Source organism: Poecile atricapillus, chromosome 8, assembly GCF_030490865.1.
Source record: "Poecile atricapillus isolate bPoeAtr1 chromosome 8, bPoeAtr1.hap1, whole genome shotgun sequence".
NCBI classification, from domain to species: Eukaryota; Metazoa; Chordata; class Aves; order Passeriformes; family Paridae; genus Poecile; species Poecile atricapillus.
The window spans coordinates 17,448,111-17,470,223 of NC_081256.1; the positions used below are offsets into that span (position 1 = coordinate 17,448,111).

General features: G+C 47.0%; 1 protein-coding gene across 5 annotated transcripts; it reads left to right on the plus strand.

Annotated features, from left to right (window-relative positions):
* The first annotated feature begins 1,945 nt into the window (after positions 1-1,945).
* Positions 1,946-21,427, plus strand: PCYT1A (phosphate cytidylyltransferase 1A, choline). 5 transcript variants are annotated; one of them, XM_058843634.1, is made up of 9 exons: positions 1,946-2,095; positions 8,764-8,904; positions 11,617-11,716; positions 13,210-13,326; positions 15,259-15,410; positions 16,193-16,271; positions 16,981-17,123; positions 18,131-18,319; positions 18,890-21,427. In XM_058843634.1, the coding sequence occupies exons 2-9, from the start codon at positions 8,788-8,790 to the stop codon at positions 19,094-19,096; spliced, it is 1,104 nt and encodes a 367-aa protein (XP_058699617.1). In that variant the 5' UTR covers positions 1,946-2,095; positions 8,764-8,787; the 3' UTR covers positions 19,097-21,427. The 5 variants fall into 5 exon arrangements, with proteins under 5 accessions (XP_058699617.1, XP_058699622.1, XP_058699618.1 ...); XM_058843639.1 differs by lacking the exon at positions 1,946-2,095 and adding an exon at positions 2,775-2,864; XM_058843635.1 differs by lacking the exon at positions 1,946-2,095 and adding an exon at positions 4,649-5,944.
* The last annotated feature ends 686 nt before the right edge of the window (positions 21,428-22,113 follow it).

The following is a 22,113-nucleotide window of genomic DNA, read 5'->3' on the forward strand; positions in this document are numbered from 1 at the left end:
AAGACCAGATTGTTATACATCACTACTGAACCTTCAGAAGAAAACTGCACCCTTCTACAGGATTATTTCAACAGAACCACATGTCACTCTAAGGAGACTGCAGCCACTGTTCAACCAGACTGCTACCAACACTCTGACCAACAGGATATCAGGTAGTATTCTGACTCTGTCAGTGTTTTTTTGTATTACTGCATTTTATTTTAATTTTCCTATTAAGCTGTGAGGTTTTTTTATATATACTAGTAAAGAACTGTTATCCCTACTTCCATATCTGTTGCCTAAGAGCCCCTTAATTTCAAAATTATAATAATTTGGAGGGAGGGGGTTTACAGTTTCCATTTCAAAAGAAGCTCCTGCCATCCTTAGCAGACACCTCTCTTTTCAAACCAAGACAGATAGTATTAACTGATGGAAAGTCGAGGTATTTAGGACATTAGGTCAGGCCAGCAGCCCACACACCCCATGACTGCCACTCCTCCCTGCAGTAACTGCTCCTTGGTTCAGTGCAATTTGGCACCTGTGGATGCTGTGAGTGATGATTGCTCCTCAAGCTCTTCAGCATATACGGCACTGATTTCTCTGTCTCTCTGTAATTGTTTTGGAATATGAGGGTGGATGTTTGGAGACCAACTTTGCTAGGACTCCAGCCTCTGAAAGACTGCAGTAGATCTGCAGAAGAATGTTAAAGCTTCTCATCTGCCCAAAACTTAGAGGATGAGGTGGGTTCCTGACAACAGTGCATCTTAGCATGCCTGTTGGAAGATGGTGGTGATGCCTGTTCTCTCTCTGCTGACAGAGCAAGCACAGCTGAACCATTCCAGTGGGATGAATGGTTTTTAGAGTGCCAAAGTGGGGTGAGGTGAACCCTGAATCCCACCCTCACCAACTGTTACAGCAGAACACACCCTCCCCATGCAGCTCGTGGAAGCTGGGGAACTAAAAAGTTAGGATGCATCACCTAGAATCCCTCTTTCAGCTACAGTGCTGGAGGCAGCACACTGCTGGTTCTCTATTAGTTTGAAATATTTTGATTATGAGCCTTCCTCTCCTTTTCCTCTGGTGGGAAATAGAGGGTGACTTCCCTGACTGCTTTGTTGCTGCCTGTGGCTGTCACCCATTAAGGAACCTGCAGAGAGATGCAACAGCACTGCTCATTTTGTGCACAACCTGGAAGTGTGACTTTGGGGAACAGCAAAACCGTCCACACAACATTTTCCAGGGCATGGTATGTATGACCTCAGACTAGTTTTGAAGCTTTTATAAAGTCTGTGGCTTCTAAATCACAACGTTTCACCTTGCACTTGCTCCATTTTGGAGGGGTTTAATGGCTTCTTCACAAAGGTGTTGTACAAAGCAAGTGAGTAGATTTGAGTCTGCAATCATTCAGCCTCACCACCAAGGGATGCTGTATTTTCCCTGGAGAAAGATTGAGCTACTACTGAAGCACTGCACGATGTGGACACGCAGGGCAGCTCTCTCCTTCCAGAGCCGCGGGAATTCACACTGGATACATCCATACACTGGATGATCGAGGAGAGACTTCATCACAGTCTCCCCTCCTCACGCTGGGAAGCAGAGGAGCAGGCAGTGATCTCTGCTCTGTGGTGACAGTGACAGACCCCAGGGAGTGCTCTGAAGCTGTGTCCTGGGGGTTCAGGTAGGGTATCAGGAAAAAGTTCTTTCCCCAGAGGGTGGCTGGGCACTGACCGGGCTCCCCAGGGAAGTGGTGATGGCACCAAGCCTGGCAGAGCTCAAAAAGCCTTTGGACAAGGCTCTCAGGCACTTGGTGTGACTCTTGTGGATGGTGCTGTGCAGGGCCTGGAGCTGGACTCGATGATCCTCGTGGGTCCCTTCCAGCTCAGGCTGTGACGCCAAGAGCCGTGGGGCAGGACCGTCGCAAGCCGGAACGGAGGTTCCAGGGGCGGATTCCCGGGACGCGGCTTCCCCGCGGCGGCCCGGTCCCTTCCCGTGGTTCCGGGCGGACACGCAGCGGCTCCGCCCGCGCCCCGCTGGCGTCGGCGGGAGCGGGGCGGGGCCGGAGCGGCGGCGGGGCCGGGGCCGGACTCAGCGGGCTGGGCTGCGGAGCGGCGCGCTGGTAGGGGGCGTCCGGAGGGAGCGGGGGGCTGTCACCGAGGGGGCTGTGGGTGCAGGGGACAGGGAGCGGAGCGGTGCCTGTCACGGAACCGGGGCTGTTGAGTGGGTTCGGACTGGCGGCACATGAGGGCACCGCACGCTCCCCGGTCAGGGGTCCCTCCCCGGGCCCCTCTCGCAGCGCGGTGGCCGTGGCACAGGCTGGGGGCTTCGGGAGGTGCTGGCCGGGCGGGACGTGGAGCGCTGGCTTTGGGCAGGAGGGCAGTGTCTGCTGGGGTGGTCGCGATGCGCTGCGTCCCCTTTGTGGGGGCTTGGGCAGAGGCCGGGGCTCGGGCGTGATCCTCCGAGATGGCAGGACTGGCAGCTGAGAGAAGACAGAGGTAGACAGGCCAATGGGAAACTTTTGTAGTGCATCCTGAGCGCTTGGAACGTGGGGGTTCCGGGGAACATCCCCCCGCCCAGGGGACAGTCAAGGCCTAGGGACGACAGTGAGGAGATGACCCTGGCTGCGGCAAGGGAAGGTGTGACCCAGCCGCTGCGTAGGCGCATATGTCCTCTAACCCGCTTTTTGTGTCCACCGAAGTCCTGACTGCACTGATTAATGGTTTTGTAATTGGACTTGAAGTCCTCAGGAATTCTGAGAGCTGTGATGCTCCTCTGTAGTCCTCACTCGCTGTGGAGGGAGGTGCAGGAAGCTGCAGGTGGCCTCTCTGTCCCCACCCTGGGATGCTGCGCACCAGGACCCTGGCAAAGGTTGGGGTGATCAGAAACAGGTAATGCTGGGTTTCCATCTGCAGGACCCCAGGGTCTGAGGACTGCCACTGTATTTGGTTTTGAAATTCAGATGACAAATAGCCAGGCATTATTTCCTGAAGATATTTGCCATATATACACACTTACTAAAATTCCTGATTTTGAAGTTTCTCCCTGCAAGATCTGGGTTGTAACACTCTTGAAATCACTCTACCAAGAGCCACAAACAATAACTGTTTCAGTAAGGAATTGGTATTGGTCTGTAAACCTGCTAAAGGAGGTTTACACCTCCAGTCTCAAAAAGCTCTGTTGCTAATCCCTAAAAACGAAACAGTGCAGAAGTCAGGTCAGAATGGCCACCTATTATCATACTTCATTATCCCTGACAGTATCTTTTCTGGTATTCTGCATAAACTATTTCTGCTGCTTCACTCACCCAGCAGAGGCTGTCACATGTTGAGACATTGAGTGCCTGGAGGTACCCAGAAGGGCTGTGAGTTCACAGAGGTCTTGACAGCAGTTTCTCTTTTTTATGTGTGTATTACTTAGCAACACTATCTAGGTGACCACACTGAACTGTCTTCTGTTGTGGTTAGGACAAATTATCTTAAGCCGTTTGGGACTTTGTTGGTGAGAAGCAGCATCTTTCCTTTGATGGCAGGACATGGATACCAGAGCTTGTGTATGCTCAGGCTCTGAGTGTTACCAGTGCCAGTAGGGGATGCAAGGCCTGGGGGTTTGTTTTAGCAGGTATAGCAAAGGTGTGGATGCTGTTGGACCAACGTGTGGCTGAACAGGAATCCTTTCCTATGTTCATGTGGATTTTAACACACTGTGGGACAGCTGCTTTTGTTGATCTTGAGCCAAAGTAGCTGAAGCAGCCTGTGTTTTACAAGTGAATGTGACTGTGCCAGATCCTGCAATAACCTTTCTAAGGGGCTCAAGGGCTCGATCATCCAGGTAGAGCAGATGCTGACTGTGGGGAGTGTCGCAGTCTGTCTGGAGGTGAGCAGGCTGGGTCATAGCCAGCAGCACTCTGTTTCCAGGCAGATGCTCTGCATCTGGAGACTGGGACAGAGCTGGGCCTGGCAAGGCTGGGCTGGGCATGAAGTTGCCTTGGAGATTGGGCAAGATTTTTAAGCACTGATAGAAGAGAGATCCATGATGAGTCTTCTGTGATTAACCTCTCCCAGGTCTCTGTCTCCACACATCTCCACAGGGACACACCAGTAAGGTTAATTGGAGACTGGGGGTTGCAGATGAAGAACAGGGGGGAAAGGATTCTCTTCGATGTATGGTCAAGGAATGCAGAGGAATGCAGGGTCTCTTCGATACTTTATAGCCTGGCAAGGGACTTATCTGAAGTGACAGGACTTCTCCCGTTTCCCTGAGGCTCTGCCTTACATGCTGTCCATGTGTCAAGGCAATTCTCTGCAGACAGCTGGCAGAGTGCAAAGTTTAGTAGTGTTGCCTGCAGATGAGTCAGCAGAAGAGAAGTATCTTGTTCCTGTAAAGTGCAATGATCTTGTAGGCAAAGCAGCACATGACAGTCACATCTGACTGTGCCAACGCCTCCCAAGTTCAGAGGGACGATAGGACAGCCTTGGAGCAGGCGGTGCCACCCAGGGAGCTATGGGTGGCCCAGGGCCTCGCTGGTCCAGCTTCCAATCTTGTGCTTTGGGTCCCTGGTGGGAATTGAGACAGCCTTGGGCTGGAGCATTTACTGAGTTGTTCCAGCAAGCTGGTTTTCAGTTTAAGTAGCAGCATTTATTTTGCTTCACAGGTAAATCTGCAAGTGAGAAGCAGCAGAAATGGCAGAAGAAATCCTGCTACTGATGTAGGTTTGCAGTTACTATTCTCCAAGAAGCTCTTCAGGACATCAGAAAAAAAGGCAGATGGGCCAGGTCCTCATGCCATCAGTGTGCTTAGAGTGCAGAAAGATCTGACCTGCTTCTCTGGTGTAGTGTGATGCTGGAGTTCTGACTCCACCAAGACTAAAAAATGGCAGCACTGTCCATAAAGGTGCAGACAATGAGGTAAAGCTTTGGCTAAACAGGAAGATTTGCTGGGCCTATTCTGACATCTTCCACCTGCCAGAGGTGTGAACTTTGGTGTTGTGGTTAAATTACAACTCTGATGATGGTGTAGTTAACTGACACTAAGGGAGAAGTTTTAAATTCCTTCCATGCCTATATATATTTTTCATTTCTAATAATCAATGCTTGTCCTTTTTCCCGTCCCAGAACTGACTGTGTTTCAGTGGGATTCAGTGATTCCCTGACAGGAAAAGCAACTCTTTTCCCATCTGGCAGTCAACTGCTCCTCGCAGAGCCTGTGCAGGTTTCTCTTTCAGTGAGTTAGCTGGCAGGTGATGCAAGGCCCTTCTTTGATACAGGATGCACCAAAGAAATAACTTTCAGGAGAAAAGCCTAGAGTAAATGTTTTATAAAGTAGTGCAGAGACTGTGATATGCCCATGGCTTTTCCAAACAAGGCATTTCCAGCTTTGCTCCTTTCGAGCAGTTTCTCGTATTCAGCCATGAACTCAATAATGCAGGAGGGTGACACCTTAAAATAGAACAATGTTAATATTTTACAGCAAGGCTCTTTCTTCTGGTTATGCTTGGTTTCTATCTTGGAGTGTTCAGAATGAGCTTTGAGAGTTATCTTCTCTTTCCTCTTCCCCATCTGCTGCAAATGTAATTAATTTTAGAACAGGCAGTTTTTTATGCAATTGGGGAAGCAAAGCTGTGTCCTCATGTGTTAAACTCAGCTACAGATGCTGGATCCCATTAGTGGTAAATAATTGTTTGGGATGCTATTTTAGTCACCTGGGTCAAAATGAAGCATTCTAAGATTAGTAGGTTTATTGCAGTAAGGTGTGGTGTGTTCCCATTTTTTATAAAGACAAGGCTGGTGGTGGGAGGACTTCCCAGAAATGTACTAGCCGCAGGACAGAGGTATTAAAGTTCTGAACAGTGGTAAAATTATTGTTTCATTTCTGCATTTATTTGAGTAATGTGTCACTCACGAGTCACAAGGTGCACAGCCCAACTGTCCGGACACTGCAGAGGCTACTTCAGCAACATCTCACCTGTAAGGTCAGAGCAGACAGAGCTTATTTTTATCCCACCCTTGAAGATGGTTTCTCACTTGGTACATTGGCTAGGGCTGCTGCTGTGTGGCTGATGCTGTCTCACCACTGCTGCTGATTTAATGCACAGTGAATAATGGAATCTCCCAAGTTGGAATCTATTCACTTAAGTTGTTGTTGCCATCATTTAACTATCTGTGTATATCCTGAGAAATTGAAAAGTTAGGGTGGAGGAGAGCAGATGGTTGGGTGTGGGAGGAGCTGGAAGAAGCTTGAGTTTTCTTCTGAGCTGGGACAGTGCTGCCCTGTACTGTAACCTGCAGTTCTTTGGCTGGCCATGAGATCTGCACCCAGCAGCAAGGGGCTGGTGATAATTCAGTAGAGACTGTATTTGTGTGCACTGAAGTCTGGTTGCTCTGATGAGCCATGCTGTTGTGGGAAGAGCTTCACCTGGTTGTGTGTGGGGCTGCTGTGTCTGTGCTTCAGCGCCAACCCCACAAGTTTTGATGTTTTGCTGGGCAGTGGTTCAGAATGTCTGCATTCAGCACATTAACAGACCTTTTTAATTCTCTCCCAAGGGAAGGAAAGTGGTCAGAGACCAACAGGTGACTTGAAGCACAGTGACATTATTTTAACCAAATAACAAGAAAATTGGTTGCTGTTTCCCCTGTGTTTCCATGAATCCTGGGTTTCTTGAACCAGAGACAGATGTTTGCTGCTTTTTTCAAACTTCATGGTTTCTGCTAGGACCACGGTGGTAAATGACTGACACAGAGTGTGCTTGCAAGATGACACCTTGCCAAATGTAAGAATGACTTGTGTCATACCCTGTGTTTTTACAGAGGCACTCTGGAAAATACTGCATTTATAGCAATATATTATTTATACTGCATTTATAGATCTCACCTGAAAGTTAAGTGTTTGCTTAAATGTTTGAAGACTTGAACCTGAGGGTTCCAAACTTTTTTTGCCTGAGGTTATGTTTGCACCCTCCCATATGTTTGTTCTCAGGAAATAGTAATTCAATTACTGGAATGGGGGAAACGGCAAGCTTGACTCACAGGCATTATGGAGTGAGTGCTGGATGGGTCACACAGCTCTGGAATGTCCTTGTGGCTGCTCTTGACTCTCACTTTTATCTTCTCCACAATTTTTTTTGGCTCCCTACTGACCTAAGATTCTCTTTCCCTGTTCTTAATACATTGTGGTAGGTCTAGCAGAGCAGCCAGGGATACTTACATGTGTGTAGCCCCAAACCAGTTCAGCTGTGTCTGACCCTAAAACTGTTCATAAGGTATCATCATGCTGATGCTCAGTAGGGAGGGAGAGATATTTGCATCTCGTTAAACTGCATTGGACTTACTACTTTGGAGCATTCCTTAATCTTGAGTCATGTGTGCTTGAGTAAGTCCGATCACTAAATCTGCTACTTAATAGCTCTTTCACAAAGCACACCCTTCTTGGCTGCCAAACAGCAGAGCTTTGCCAGTGGCCCTTAGCGAGGACAGTCCCAGCTCATCCCAAGTAGAACACTCAGCAGAGCCCCTCTGCTCCTGAAAAAGGTGATTATTCAGAGGGGCATCTGCTCTTTGTCACACCTTGCACTTGCCCCACCTAACATTCCAGTACACCCACTGCATGTGGGTGGGGAGACGTTTTAAATTCCACACCTCTTTAAATTCCACCACTCTTATTATTAGGGAGTTGAGGCACGCACCTAAGGATCGTTTCTGGGTGGAGGGGTCATTCTGCTCTCTAGAACAACAGGCCAGAAGTGCCATGTCCTACACTGGAGAGGTGCACACTTCAAGTTAATGAGAGAGATAATGTTGCTGTTTAGTTTTTGCAAATCTAGCACCCATTTCTAACTCCTGCAGCTGCTGGAAATGGAATATTCACTGTCGTGCCTTCGTATAAATCTCTATTTTTGCTTCAGCTGAGTTACTAATACTCCAGCCCTTTTGGAAAGGTACAGTGATTCCAGCCCACAGAACAGATAACTTTCTTCCTTATAACTGTCACAATTTCTGTCCCAAATTGGTGGTATGTCTGTTCATCAGAGAAGCAGTTCAGCTGAACCACCACTAATTGCAAACTGGTATATAAAGTGCCAGAAGTAAGTGTGGCCTAATGTGGTGTCAGCAGCTGCTTCACCATCTGCTGAGTCACCACTGCAGTGGGGACAAGGGATGAGAGTGGAACACGGTGGCAGCCATCCCCAGGTGGGCTGTCCCCATTGGGGAGCTGCAGCTTGGTCTTACACAAACGACAAAGCAAACAAAGCCTATTTAAATTCATTTAAGTTACTAGCCCTTCCCTTGCCCTTATCCTTCTGCACAGACCTTCATTCTTCTCTTCAGGACTGTACAGGGATGCAGCACACTCAGCAGGTGCCCTGGGGGTGTAAAGGATAAAGAATCCAAATGAGAGCTGGATGAGGGCTGAATGTGAGCTGGGCATGCCATAATCCTTAGGTTGCCTTTTAGATGCAAAAATAGCATTACTAACCTCATAGTAATGATTTATAATTTGCATTGCAACTCTTGTTTCAGTGTCTCTCCAGCCAGCTGACTGCTGCACGCTTCTCTCTGCAGAACAGCTCTGAGTTGCATTAAATGATTCAGTATTCCCACCAGGCACTGTTTGTCAAGTCTTGGCAGCTGATGCCAAATACAACTGGCTAAGCCCCTTGTGAGGTGGCTGTGTCTTTGCACTGACCTTCTGTACACTGTGCCTGCAGTTGACTGATTCTGTTTTGGAAGAACTGAGAAATATCTCTTTTATTTTTTTTTTTTTCTTTTTTCCCTCTCCTTCATTTTGTTCCAGTGCTTTCTGGACGTGCTTGGCAAGATGGAGCCACCGACCTCCTCCAGGCTGAATTCCCGAAAGAGAAGAAAAGATGGATCAGGCCCTAATGGGGCAACAGAGCTGGATGGAATCCCTCCAAAAATGTCCCGACGCTCACTTGTAAGTAAGCAGAGATAAGAATTTTGGGAGCCTGTGGGATGAGGACACAGAGCTGTAACAGCTCAGTACAGGTGGTGGTTTGTCTGTGGGCAGAGAAAACAAGAGGGGGCAGGGGATAAGAAACAAATGACAGTAGCTCTCCGTCTTGCAAATCCAGTTTGGAATCTTCCTTTGTTCATACTAATAACATACTTAAAACGTGGGCTTAAATTAGGTCTGAGGCAAGCATTGCTAAGCTGCTTTTGTGGTGTGTCCGGCTTGTCACTTAAGCTGAGCCAAAGAGGCATGCATTTAGAGAGCCATGGAGAAGTAAGCATTTCTCATAGGTGGGTTTTAAGTGACCCACTGAGAGAGAAGCACATAACAACTGCAGGAGGGTCTGAAGCCTGTAAGCACCTGTAGAAGTGATTTGTGATTTGTGATGCTCTGATGCACTGGAAAGATCACTGTTCATTCCATTTTCTTGGTCTGGAGAGAGACCACATTTTTGTTGCTGGTACTTTGGGAGTGTCCAGGAAAAAAACACAACAAACAACCAAAAGGATTTATTTTCTAGATCAACCTTGGGGTGGCTTTAACTAGCTAAAACCAGTAGGATCTTTTCTGAAGGGGGTCTGATCCAGTTAGTGCTACTGAAAAGGGCTGTCTTCAACTTGTCCTTGCCACAATATTGCGACAATTGCCTTTTTATAGTTCTTCTCTGCCCTCTTCCTGGAGCTGTCCTGTGCCATCACGTGTGCTCTAGTTGTTCTTTTCTTATCTCTGTCAAAAGCCAGCTACCATCCCTGCCATGTCATACCAGGGTCATGGTCCTTGGAAAAATGTGGTGATGTGTTGCAACTTCCCTCCTCGATGACAGCGTTCTGCTCTTCAGGAGGGCTTCAGCCCTGTCACACAGCACTGACAGTGGTGATGAAGTAAGAGCAGCACCAGCAGTGAGAACTGAGGAGGCAGGCACTGGGGAGAGAGGCTTGAGCTGTTGTGTAACTTATCCCACAGAATCTTTACATCCTTCACTGTTGCAAAAACCTACCCTGTCCCTCTTAAAGATCCCATATATTTCAGTAAGGAAAGAGAAGTGTGCAGGTTATATATTATTCCATGGGAGTCACTTGCTCTTCAAGTTCATGTCTGTCCTCTGTTAGAAGTAAAACATCTGTGAACAGCACAAGACAAGTAATATCTAGCCACTTTCTGAGCTTCCTGCCTGTTTTTTAGCAACAGGGCAAACACAGTTCTGGTGAAAGATTTTTTATTTCCTTTTGCAAAAGTTTTATTTATTATAGTGAGAGTAGTAGTGTTGCCTAACTGTGAGATTACCTTGAAGCCTTTTCCACTCCCAACTAAGCAGCTGTTGGCAGAATATTCCCCTGAAGCTCAGCAGCAGATGGTGGCAACAAACCTGTTGTATTGTGCACATCAGGTTGAGTTTTGACCCTCACTGGCCCTGCAGGAGAAGGGCAATACTCTGGCAGGACCTTCTGAGGACATGTCTCTCTGTTCCTCTGATAATTTTGATAGGGCTTTTTTGTGCTTTTATTCCTAACTTTGTATCAGGTATGTGTCAACTAAACTGCCAAGATTCTGGTTTTATAGGGAAGTCCTAGACTTAATGGCAGTGATGAAAGACCTGCAGGCCTTATCTGACAGCAAGGATCCTGGTAGAGGAGGTACTGTGTGAAACGTGGAGCCCTCAGTAACTTAAAGGAGATGTTCAGCAGTAGCAGTTCATTTGAATGTAGTGGTCAGTGGTTGTTTTCCTGTGCATTTCACTATAAGCACTCTAATAAGGAACGACACTGGCCAGAACAGCAGTGGTTTTTGTGGTTGCAGTGGTGCTGGACACTGCCATGATTCTGCAGTGGGACAGGAAGCCAGAGAGGAAACTGCAGATTAGCCTTTTTCAGCTTGAAGGTATTATTGTAATGATTTGCAAGCTTGTTTCCTAGTGTTCTGACTCAGGAACAAGATGTCCATTGCAGCCTTACACCTTCCAGCTAGAAGGAAATTGAGCTGTTTGTTTTGTAATGGGAAGGGCAGATGTTTCATTTCTATTCAGAGCAGACCAGAAATGATGCCTGGACTTCAGCTGTTGCTTAAATGTACTATGTGGTCAAGCTAGCAGGCTAGAGGAGTTTTCTTGCAGCAGTTGGAGTTATTCTGCCACAGATGAAGATCAGTCTCTCATTTGTATGGCTCAGAAATGGTGGCAACACACACATTCCCTGGGAGTTAGTGCTGCAGTTAGTATTGCTCTTCTGCTCTGTTCCTATACTCAAATCAAGGAGCTGTTAGTTTGTACATCACAGCACAAACACTGTGAGGAAGAGCAGAGTGATGGTCTTGCCAGAGTGGGCACAGCTGGAGTTGTGACAGTGAGGCTGGAAGCTTGGCTTGTGCTACTGTGAGCTGCTGTTTGTCAAAAGTCTGACTTTAGCAGCTGCAGCTCTGATTCTCTGATTTTCTTGGTCCAGTATAAATACGGTCTTCTGAACCCTTCTTTTCTCACTCCGTTCCTCTCTAAACTCAGGATAATCAGCCTGCAAGGCTGTTTTGAGGTTTTGCACTAATTAGTCTTTAATACATGCGTCTGAATTGTGCAGAGGCACAATGAGTCACCTGTTGACTAGGACACTGCCATGACAGTGCCTGTGAACTATGAACTGCCTTCGCTTTTTGCACTCTCACAGTGAAACTTTGCTGGCTGTTTAGGGGCTGAGGGAGCCAGCTCCATTCTCAGATGAAGTGGAGATCGACTACAGCAAGCCATACATCAGAGTAACGTATGAAGAAGCCATGAGAGGGACCCCTTGTAAGTAAGAGCTCAGACTGGAAGGGAATTGTATAAATGTTGGGTTTGGGGGGTGTGGGTATGATTGGGATATCTCTGAGACGAAGCCTTGGACCAGGTTTACAGCCAATGACTTAGGGAGTGCTTTGGTGATTAGATAACTGTTTCCATGGGAAATTTGGCCCGTCAGTACACCTGAAATTCGAGTTTGTGTGAGGGCACTACAGATATTTGTTTAAAACTCTAGCTGAGCTACTGACAGCCATAGAACTGCACACTTTCTGTAGTACTTTGTCTGAGGTAGCTTAAGGTTAAGCACTTTAAAAGTCATATTTTCTGCAACTTGAAGCAGGCAAGTAAAACAAATTTATATCTTTGTCCAGAATGTCCCATTCTAGCCTGGATTTGAATTAAAGTCAGTGTCATTAAACACCACAGGCCAGCCCCACAACAAGAATGTGTCCTATTATTCTCTAAACCAGGCTGGGAGAAGCACTGTCCCCTTTGCAAGTCCAAAGGGGAAGCAGAGGCACAACAGACTCCTGAAGGATGACGGCCCTCTCCTGCCAAACCAAGTGTGCAGACAGCACTTCTGTCTACCTGGCTGCTACTGAGAGATGAGCCAGCTCAGACTGAGACCTGGCTGTGGTTTCCGGCCAGAGGTTCTGAAAATCCAGTGTACTTCACAGTCTGCATTAATTTCCCAGATGAAAATCTCCAGAGTCGGCACAACAGTCTCTGATTTCAGCAGTGGTAGCTCTCCTGCCTGCCAAGACTAAAATACAGTGCACAATTCCTTGTTGCTGTTTGTGTCTGTGCTTAGGAACTGTAGCTGCTGTAGGTACAAAGGAAAGATAAAGATATCCCATCCCCTTTGCAGAATATGAATGAACATTCATAAAGGTCTGCTAGGACCAGCCCTCTTCTGGCATACAGAAAGCTTTTGCAGACACAGAATTGTGTCTGCTTTTCTTTGAGTAGTTAATCTGTGTTTTTGAATAATGCCATGCACTGCATATGTCTGGGGGAGCTAATGATGCTGGTCCCTCAACCAGACTGTGGCAGCATGTGAAGAGGAGGATGCTGTAAAGGTCTTGAGATGCCAACCTGGCAGGCAGGAGGAAATCAGGCACCTGTGAAACATTTGAGCCAGTTCCCCTCTGCTATCTCACTGTTGTGCAAAAAGTTAATTCTGCATTTGGATTTCCATAGAAGGGAAATGTTCAGGGTTTGCATTTCCCTTGCTCTCCCTTGTTTAGGTGATACATGGTAGGCTTTCAGTCCACTTTTAAATGCATTTGTATTTCAGCTCTGTGCTCAAATGCATTTGTTTCCACATGGGAAGGCAGAGAGCCAGGCATTTATCTTCACAGTTCTGTTCTGATTATTCTGCTGCATTCTGTAACATCTCCTAACACCTCCATTACTTTCAGAAGGTCCTTAGATGTGTGTGAGCAGCAGCTGCTTCTCCAGGAAGGCATATTCACATTTGTCTCTCTGTCTGTTTGGCACAGTGGATCGCCCTGTCAGAGTTTATGCTGATGGAATATTTGACTTGTTCCATTCTGGACATGCCCGGGCTTTGATGCAAGCAAAGAACCTCTTCCCAAACACATACCTCATTGTTGGAGGTAAGGAGTGACCTTGTTGACTTTGGCTGTTGCAGGAGTACAGTTTAGCTCTGTCTGTGGTTGTGCATACAGGGGTTTTGTCTTGTGGCCTCAGTGACTCTCACTGCAGACACTTACCCTAAATGTTGCTGGAGTCTTATTGCAAAATGTTGAGGATTGGATATGTCTGCAGAAAGATATCCTGTACCAAATGAGTGCTTAAGGAAAAGATTTTTGATCATGCTGTTTTAATTTGAACCCTCTATTTTGTGACACGTACAGGTGAGTTGCACATCTGAGTATCAAAATATACTAGAGATAAGTTGAGCATCTACTTTTGACTCATAAAAGAGACAGCTGAAGTATGAGTCCCTCCATGGCTGCTTTTTTCACCTCTATTGCCCTGCAAGTCACTCCCCGGCTTCAGTTTCCTGCTGGAGATTGCTCAGTGCCAGACAGATCCCACTGGAAGTGTGGAGATCATGGTGGTTTCTTGGGCATGTGCCTGGACACCTGGAAGTCAGTGAGGCCTTCCTTCTTCAAATAGAAGTTCCCCATTTTGTCTGTTAGGTCATAGGTCTTTAGATAATGCCAGGAGTTTCTGGCTGAGTGTCTGAAGGGATCTATCAGAGGTGTTTCAGCCAAGCTCCTTTAAGAATGTATCAGGAAAAAAGATACCCATCCCTCTTCTGGCTGCTGCAGTACATGGGCCCCTGTCCAGGCAGTGCCTCTGCCCATCCCTGCACCCATGCTAAGGGCACATCAGGCTGTGCATGTTGTCTGTCAGGAGCTGACCCCTGGTCAGGCTGCATAATGATGCCAATGTATGAGAACTGAAAATACCTTTAACTAGTTTTCTCAACTCCCAGTGTCTTCGTGAAGCAAAATGAAATTCTCACCCTGCCATAGAACAGTTATAACATCCTTGGGTGGTCGTGTCCTTACCACAGTTATTGCTGAGAGCATTTTAATAGTGGTATGCCTGCACTTCTTATGTGCTACAGTAGTGTCTGGGAGGGGAAGAGAGGGAAGAGAGCTGAAACAGTTGCTCCAACCTACAAACTGCCCTGAGCTTAGAAATCTTAAAGGCTGAAAGACATCCCCATGTACATAAACACTACAACAAACAGGAAAATAACTTCAGGTCAAACTATTAACATATTAAAATAGCAAGGAGTGTAACCACATTCCGTGCCTCTAGGAGACAGGTGAGGAGGAGGGCAATGAACTGCTCCCCTTTCACCAGGACTGAAGCTGCAGGCCACATCCCAAGCGAACATTAGCTCCAAGCAGGGAACAGTCTCCCCCACTCTTTATCATCTGTTTGTCTAGAACATAAATATATCCAATATCAGTGAGACTGGTAATGCCTTGTTTACTTTTGAGTTTGATAATCAAATAGAACTCCTTCCTCAATATCTTACATTGCAGATTATGAAGAGTTTTTAATTTACTTTTTCATAGAACATAATAATTAAGCTTGATCCTGTGAACTCCCCCTTTGTTTTAATGTATCTTTCCAAGAAATAGGCTGTGGTATGGCATTTTATGAAATCAGAAGTTCAGGCAATAAGTTTTTTCAGATTCCAAGCCTGAGACATCCATTGCTTTAAACACAGATTTCTGCCCAGCAGACCCCCAGGTGCCATTTCTTACAGAAGAGTGGTCTTCTGTGTTGGCTGGTTTTCTTGATAAGTGCTGTAAGCTCTGGAGACCTTAAAGGCTTGGGGTGTGGGTCGCCAGCTTGGGCAGAAATTCCCCAAACAGTCTGCCCAGAAGTGTCCTGCAGAGGTCCCAGTTCCTGATGCTTTGTGACTGGAAAGCTGGGTTTGAAACACCAGCCTCTGTCAGCTGCTGGCATTGTCTGGTTCAGCGGGGTGTGGGCAAGGTCCTTTTACTGTAAATCATTGGGATAAGTGCCTCAGACTCAGTGTTCTCTGCCTGTTTCTCCAGTCTGCAGTGATGAGCTGACCCACAACTTCAAGGGTTTCACGGTAATGAATGAAAACGAGCGTTACGATGCTGTGCAGCACTGTCGTTACGTGGACGAGGTGGTGAGAAATGCACCCTGGACCCTCACACCCGAGTTCCTGGCAGAGCACAGGGTAATTTGTGGTATCTGATCTGTTTGGAATTTTGATTAGCCTCTCTGTTTACAGCAAGAATTCATCCTTGGGTTGACCTCTGCCTGAGCAAACTGTTTCTGTTGAAGCTCCTTAAATATAGAATGAACTGGGTTATGGGAATTGTGAGTTTCTTGGAAGTGTAGTTGCTGAGCTGGCATGTAATGCTAAAATAAAGTAGAGATTGTGACACAGTGAAAAAGCCTGAGAGGGTTCTCACTATTTCAGGAGAAGTCGGTGCTGGTTACTGATAGGTGTGAAATGCAGTAGGGAGAGGATTACATGGGTTAGAAGGGATTTCTGGGGGGTGTCTGGTCCAACTCCCTGCTTACAGCAGGAGCAGCTTAGGTATACATCAGCTTCCCTGCCACAGGAGGCCAGACAAGTTGTCTTGAAAGCCTTTTATCAGCTGGTGAGATAAAGTGGAAGGAATCTCTAACATCTGTTGAACAGCTTTGGGAAGTGAAGGAATCTCCAGGGGAGCTTGCTTAGTTTACCGTTGTTGCCGTTAACAAGCCATTTCTCTGTGGAGTTTAGAGCAGCTGTGCCCTTATTCCCAGCCTTTTCTTTCCTCTCTGTCATTGCTTACAATTCACAGGCAATTGCCGCTGAGAACACAACTCTGTTGTGCTGTAAGAGGGAAGTGTCTTGCTGTTCTCTCTCACACCCCTGAGTGGAGGTGTTGAGCCGAAAGTTTCCATCTTTCAACAGCAGGACATCTGCACTTTCCAGATAAAATGTTGACTTGCTTTTTAAATTTTCAGATCGACTTTGTTGCACATGATGACATCCCCTACTCTTCTGCTGGCAGTGATGATGTCTATAAGCATATAAAAGAAGCAGGTGCGTCCCCCTCAGGTTCTCCAGGGCTTCCTGTCAAAATCTTCTGTAGTTTTTCCTGTACCTCTGTATTGCAAGATTATGTCCCTCTGGGAACAAGGTCTGTCTAGGAGGCTCTGGTGGCCAGGAAAAGAAGCTCTGGGCCCTGCTTCATAACACTAGGACTATTCCATGTCCCATCCCAAGCATGGCCCAGCATTAATTCCTAATTTCAATCTAGTTATTTTAATTGAATTAACAGCAACCTCTTGAAAATATACTACAGTTTGACTTAGAGATTCTCACAAATGGGGAGTCTAATGAACTTAGCAGAGGGGCACCTCTAGCTGTTTGCTGTAAAGTTTTTATATGCAGCTTTTTTATATCTATCCAGACTCAGCCATCAGAGTGTTATATTTCCATCCATTAAAATGTAGGACCCCTTGTCCTGTCCTTGCCCCACACTATTCTGTGTGCAGTCAATATTTAAACCAGCTAAAGTGAGGACCTTTTCATTAGAATACCTGGTATTTTGACAGGCTTTTGGCATGTTTTGGTCTTACTTAGGCATCCCAGAAAGGATGGCTCTGGTATTGTACATTTAAGGACAAAGATGTGTGAATAATTAGGAAGTGAGCTCTAGACAGGATAAATCGTTTTCTAATAGAGGTGGCAGCAGCTTTTTGCCATGTGTCCTGCTCAAGCTGTCCTGGGTCCTTTTCCCCAACTTCAGGCATGTTTGCACCAACCCAGAGGACTGAGGGCATCTCCACATCCGACATCATCACGCGCATCGTGCGGGACTACGACGTCTATGCCAGGCGGAACCTGCAGCGGGGCTACACGGCCAAGGAGCTCAACGTCAGCTTCATAAACGTGAGTTGAAGTGGGTCTCATCACATGCTGCAGGAGCCAGAATCTTGCAAAGTGTGAAGAGAGTCTTGTCTAGTGATAGCACAGTCCTGCCATGTGCCAGTGAAAGGCCTGTCTGCAGAGCTAAGCATTGTCACTAAACCAGTGTCCTTGGAGTAGAAATTAGACTTCCTGAAATCACCTCAGGGACCCACTCAGAGGAGCTGGGGGGCTGCTAATACTGCTTTCTTGTCAGTGATGTCATGATGATGTCTTACCTATTGAAAGAGCTGAGGAGAGGGTGTGTGGCAAAATGTATGTTTTCTTGAATGAATAGTGAGTGTTTCTTGATAGCAATTGCTGTCTCATCTCTCTCCTCGTCCCCCAGCCACCTCCTTAGGGTAGAGTAATTTGTTAGGATAAAATCTGATGCTGTTTCCACTGTGCTGTTGCCTTCCTGGAACAGCAGTGCTTGGGTAGGACAGTAGGATATGCCCTGATCCTGTGCTGTGCAGCTCTAGCCCTCAGAAAGAATACATGGCAGAAGACATTTTTGATGTTGGAAGTAAAGTTGTAAACATTTTTTTTATCACTCAGATACTGTGCCTGTGAACAATGAAACAGGAGAGGTAACAGCTGCTTGGCCTCTCTTTGGCACATAACTCTCCCTCTGTTTAGAAATACCCAGCAGAAAGACTGGTGCTGTTGTGGTATGCAAGAGAGACCTACAGCAAGTCATTCTAATCTGTGTGCTGTATAAATATTTCCTTCTTCCATGCGCTCCTATTAGATAGTGCTTATCTCTGGCTTTAGTTTTGCTTTGTGTACTGTGCCAATGCCTGCCACAGAGTGTCTCACAGCCTCACTGTGTCTGCCATGTAGTCTAGGAAAGAAGTGTCATGGAAGTGAAGTGTCACCAGTCTAATGGGGATGCTGAGTCTCAAGCAGCAGTTCAGTGTAGTAACACAGAGAAGAGATGGTCTCCACTCAAATCTGGTGAGCTGTATTCTGATCCACCACTCTCTGTGCAGGAGAAAAAATATCACCTCCAGGAACGCGTGGATAAGGTGAAAAAGAGAGTGAAGGATGTAGAGGAGAAGTCAAAGGAATTTGTCCAGAAAGTGGAAGAGAAGAGTATTGATCTCATTCAGAAGTGGGAAGAGAAGTCCCGGGAGTTCATCGGCAATTTCCTGGAGATGTTTGGCCCAGAGGGAGCATTGGTAAGGAGTTGTTCTGGGAAAAGGGGAAAGGGAATTTTGGAGACATTAACAGACATTTTAGGGCTCCTGCAGAGTCTGCACAGGAAAGGTTTGGCATTTGTTGCAGTGCTCAGTGTGCTGCCAGTCTCCAGACAAGTGTCCCAGGCTTGGGCAGCCTATTTTCAGGGAGTACTCACCATTGCCAAGGAGATAATGCCAGTTATATTGTAGAGTGAAAAACTCCTCTCTCCCACAATCTGGCTTGTAAACTCCAGTTTGTGCCCTGCTGACCACTGAGCTGCCAAGAGGCTGGTGGTCACTTTGTCACTGGCCTAAGATGAGTCTGAAGCTACTTGTTTATGCCAGGCTTTCCTGCACTTTTGGGTGAATATCACAGGCATTTCTTGGAAATTAATGATGATTACACTGAGTGCAGTTTCCAAAGCCCAGAGTGATGCTGGGGCTTTTTCTGCTCTTAAATAGCGTGAAGTTCTGAAGGGACACAACTCAAAATGCTGCATGGGCTGTAAGTAGTGTCCATTTCCATGACTGTGTAATCCATGCTAACTGTCCTTTTGCTTCCCTCACCAGAAACACATGCTGAAAGAGGGCAAGGGCCGGATGCTGCAGGCCATCAGCCCAAAGCAGAGTCCCAGCAGCAGCCCCACACACGACCGCTCACCGTCTCCCTCCTTCCGCTGGCCCTTTTCCACCAAGACTCCTCCTTCCTCACCTGCCAACCGCACCAGGAACGAGTCTGCAGTCACCTATGACATCAGTGAGGATGAAGAGGATTAACCTACCTGCCAGGATTTGCTGCAGACCGCTAATCACTGAATCCTAAGTCCAGACCCACTGGGGAACTCTAAATGAGCAAGAGAGCCATAGGAACAGGGCTGATGGTGAGCACAGGGCCTTGGAGGCACCCGTTGCTCTTAGCAAGGGCTGCTGCCTGGAAGCACATTCAAACCTCCTCTCCCTTCTTCTCCCTAAATCCTCTTTTTATTGTTTACGTTCTAGCGGTTTCCAGGGTGAAGATGGTTTTTATATTTTAAGAAAATCTTTGTTTAAAGGGCAAAGAATAGCACTCAAGCGTGGCTTTTGTTTTGGTTTCTTTTCCCTTGTTAAACCTCCAGGCAAGAGGGAGAGTGCGAAGACCCATCTGTCTTCTTCTTTCCTTCAGCTCCTCTGTTTTATCCCCCCTACCCCCAGGCACTATCTGTGCCACTGCCAAACGAAAGACCCCTCAGTTCCTCAACCAGCATGACCTCGAGAGCACACACAAAGCAGTGGTGTAATGAGGCTTCTAGGAAATAGAGACATCCCTACTGGGCTGGAGCCGATAGGAATCTATCCAGCAGACCTGTAGTGCTCGCATGGCTCTTAACTGAGCTTCCCAGTGTGTTGCAGTGAGGACGTGCTGGGCAGGGGGTACCAGCTTGGCACGCAGGAGTTACACCCGGGAAGGACTTGCAGCACTGTAGAGTGGCACACCCCATAAAGTGCACAGCATTCATGGCTCCAAACAGTGGAGGGGCTGCAGGGGAAAGGCCTTTCCAGCTAATCTTAACAAGACTGCTAAATCCTGAGGTAAAATTGAGCCCTGAGTTGCTGTTGGAGAGAAGAGAATGAATCTTTGCTTCAGAGCACTTGCTGTCATGCATTTCCTTGAGTGTGTGAGAGGCCAGGTAGGAAATGAATGTGTGTAGTCTTTTGAGAAATTCCTTGTTCCAGTCTGTGGTGTGTTACATGTTTTAGTGTCTGTCCAAATGGTCCCTCAGCACTGTGCTCTGTGTGTGTTTGTGTTTCAGTTGCTGTGCTCTAGGGGCTGGAGGAGTCCTTCACACTGGTGCCATGAAGTCGCTGCTCTAAGGGCAAAGCAGCCAGTTCGCTGCCCGTGTCAGTGTGTGCAGCTGGACAGATGAAGGGCCCCAGTCCTGTGTGACAGTTACCTGGCTTGTGTAGTACGTGCACAAATCCATGCCTACTCACTCTGCTCCATGAGGCAGAGTGGAAGGAGCATCAGAGAGTGCTGCAGCTTTTTAAGGTTATTTAAATACACAGTGCTCGTTTGAGTCCATGGTCCAAGTTGTGCCTGCTGTCATGTCTGTGATACACACTGAGCTTTGTGGCCTGTGGGTCCCCAAGGGGACTTGCCCTCCCCATGGCTGAGCAGAGCAGGTTGGTGCACTCTGTTCTGCAGCTAGCACTGAAGAAATTTGCCTTGCTGTCTTGTAGCTGTGGAGCTTTTCTGCCAGGGTTTGGTTCTGTTACCCACTGTCTCTGGGTGGAGCTGCTGGGCTGAGTTGCCTGTATCCTGTGGTGCTGGAAACAGAGGACAGCTCAGACCCCTGTCAGCAATGCTGCAGGGAGGTCTCCAGAGCAGGATGTGAGGCTTGGGGAGCAGCAGATGCAAGGAGGAAACTCATCAAGTGCTGCCACAAGCTCGGCACGCTGTGATGCTTCCAGAGCACATGGTGGCCCTGTGGTAGGAACAGGCTGCAGCTTCTTTCCAGCTTTTGTCTTAATGGTCTTTTGTCATGCTGCCCAAAGGGCTTGACAGAGGTTCTGTGCTTCTCTTGAGGCCAGAACCAGTATGGGAAAGGGTGTTTTGGGGATCCCTAATCTGCCACTTGGACCTCTTTCAGCAGGGATGTGCACAGCTGTGGGAGCATGGCTGGCTGCTGTAGATTTTAAACTGTAAGGAGCAAATAACAGCCACATGGTAGAATCCAGTTATTAATCCTCTGGTTTATGAGTGGTAGAACACTTTGTATCACCCACATTGTCTCTTCCCTTATCTTCCCTTCCTCACCCTTCCCTCAGTACGAATGTTGCGGTTGCTTCCCTGAGCCAATTCACAAAGGCCAGGCTGCTTTAGAGCCTTACTATTGTTTTAAACACAAGTTATGCAACAGTGTTCTGTAAGTTTGGGTAACCATGGTGTTTTGGATGGTGGCTTGTTCTGCAGAGACCTTAACATACTTGGTCTCTCTGCAAAATCTGGGGTGCTTGGTAAGAAGCCAGCTGTGGTTTTACATGTAGCTTGGAATAACAGAGCTGTTTTCTTGTAACCAATAATCTCTGCTTCCTCCTTGCACTGAAATTAAATTGGACACTGAAATCCCAGTCTAGTCGTTTGTTTTTTTTTTCCTTTGCTTTTTTTTTTTCTGCTGGATTCCTTGACCAGTCTTTTCCAGCACTGTCATGTTTTACCAGGAGTAGGTAAGAGCTTGATCTTTCAGCAGAACATGAACCAGGTTCCTCAGGATCATCTCATTCCCACAGATACACCCAGTGCTGCTGCTTCAGGGCTGTCCTGCGTACCTCTGAGCCATCCCTCAGTTTTCAAAAGAAGCATTCAGAAGAGACATGAAGTAAAAGATGGAAAAACAGTGGAAAAACAAAACTCACTACCATGCAGTGAAGAATCCTGCAGAGTTGATGCTGCCAAATCTAGAGGCATCTACTCACGTGAAAGAGCCCTACTTCACTTCTTCAGTAGATCTGGGGTGTGAGCTCCAGGGAGAGGATTTTCTGATGGCCAAGAACAGCAGCAACAGGACAGAACTGAGAGGTACCAGGGATGGTGGTAGAAGAAAGAGCATTGGAGAGTGGCTACAACTTTCTAACATGTGATCTGCTCATTTGAAACCATGGTCTGAGTTGTGCTTCTGGTGTCTATAATGAACACTTGGGGTCAAAAGATTACCCAGTGGTTTCTGCAAATTATCATTGCTCCTGATGTCCATCCCCATGTCTAGAGCAGATACTGGTACTGGACCAAGTCTGGTTAAGACAGCATTAACTAATTG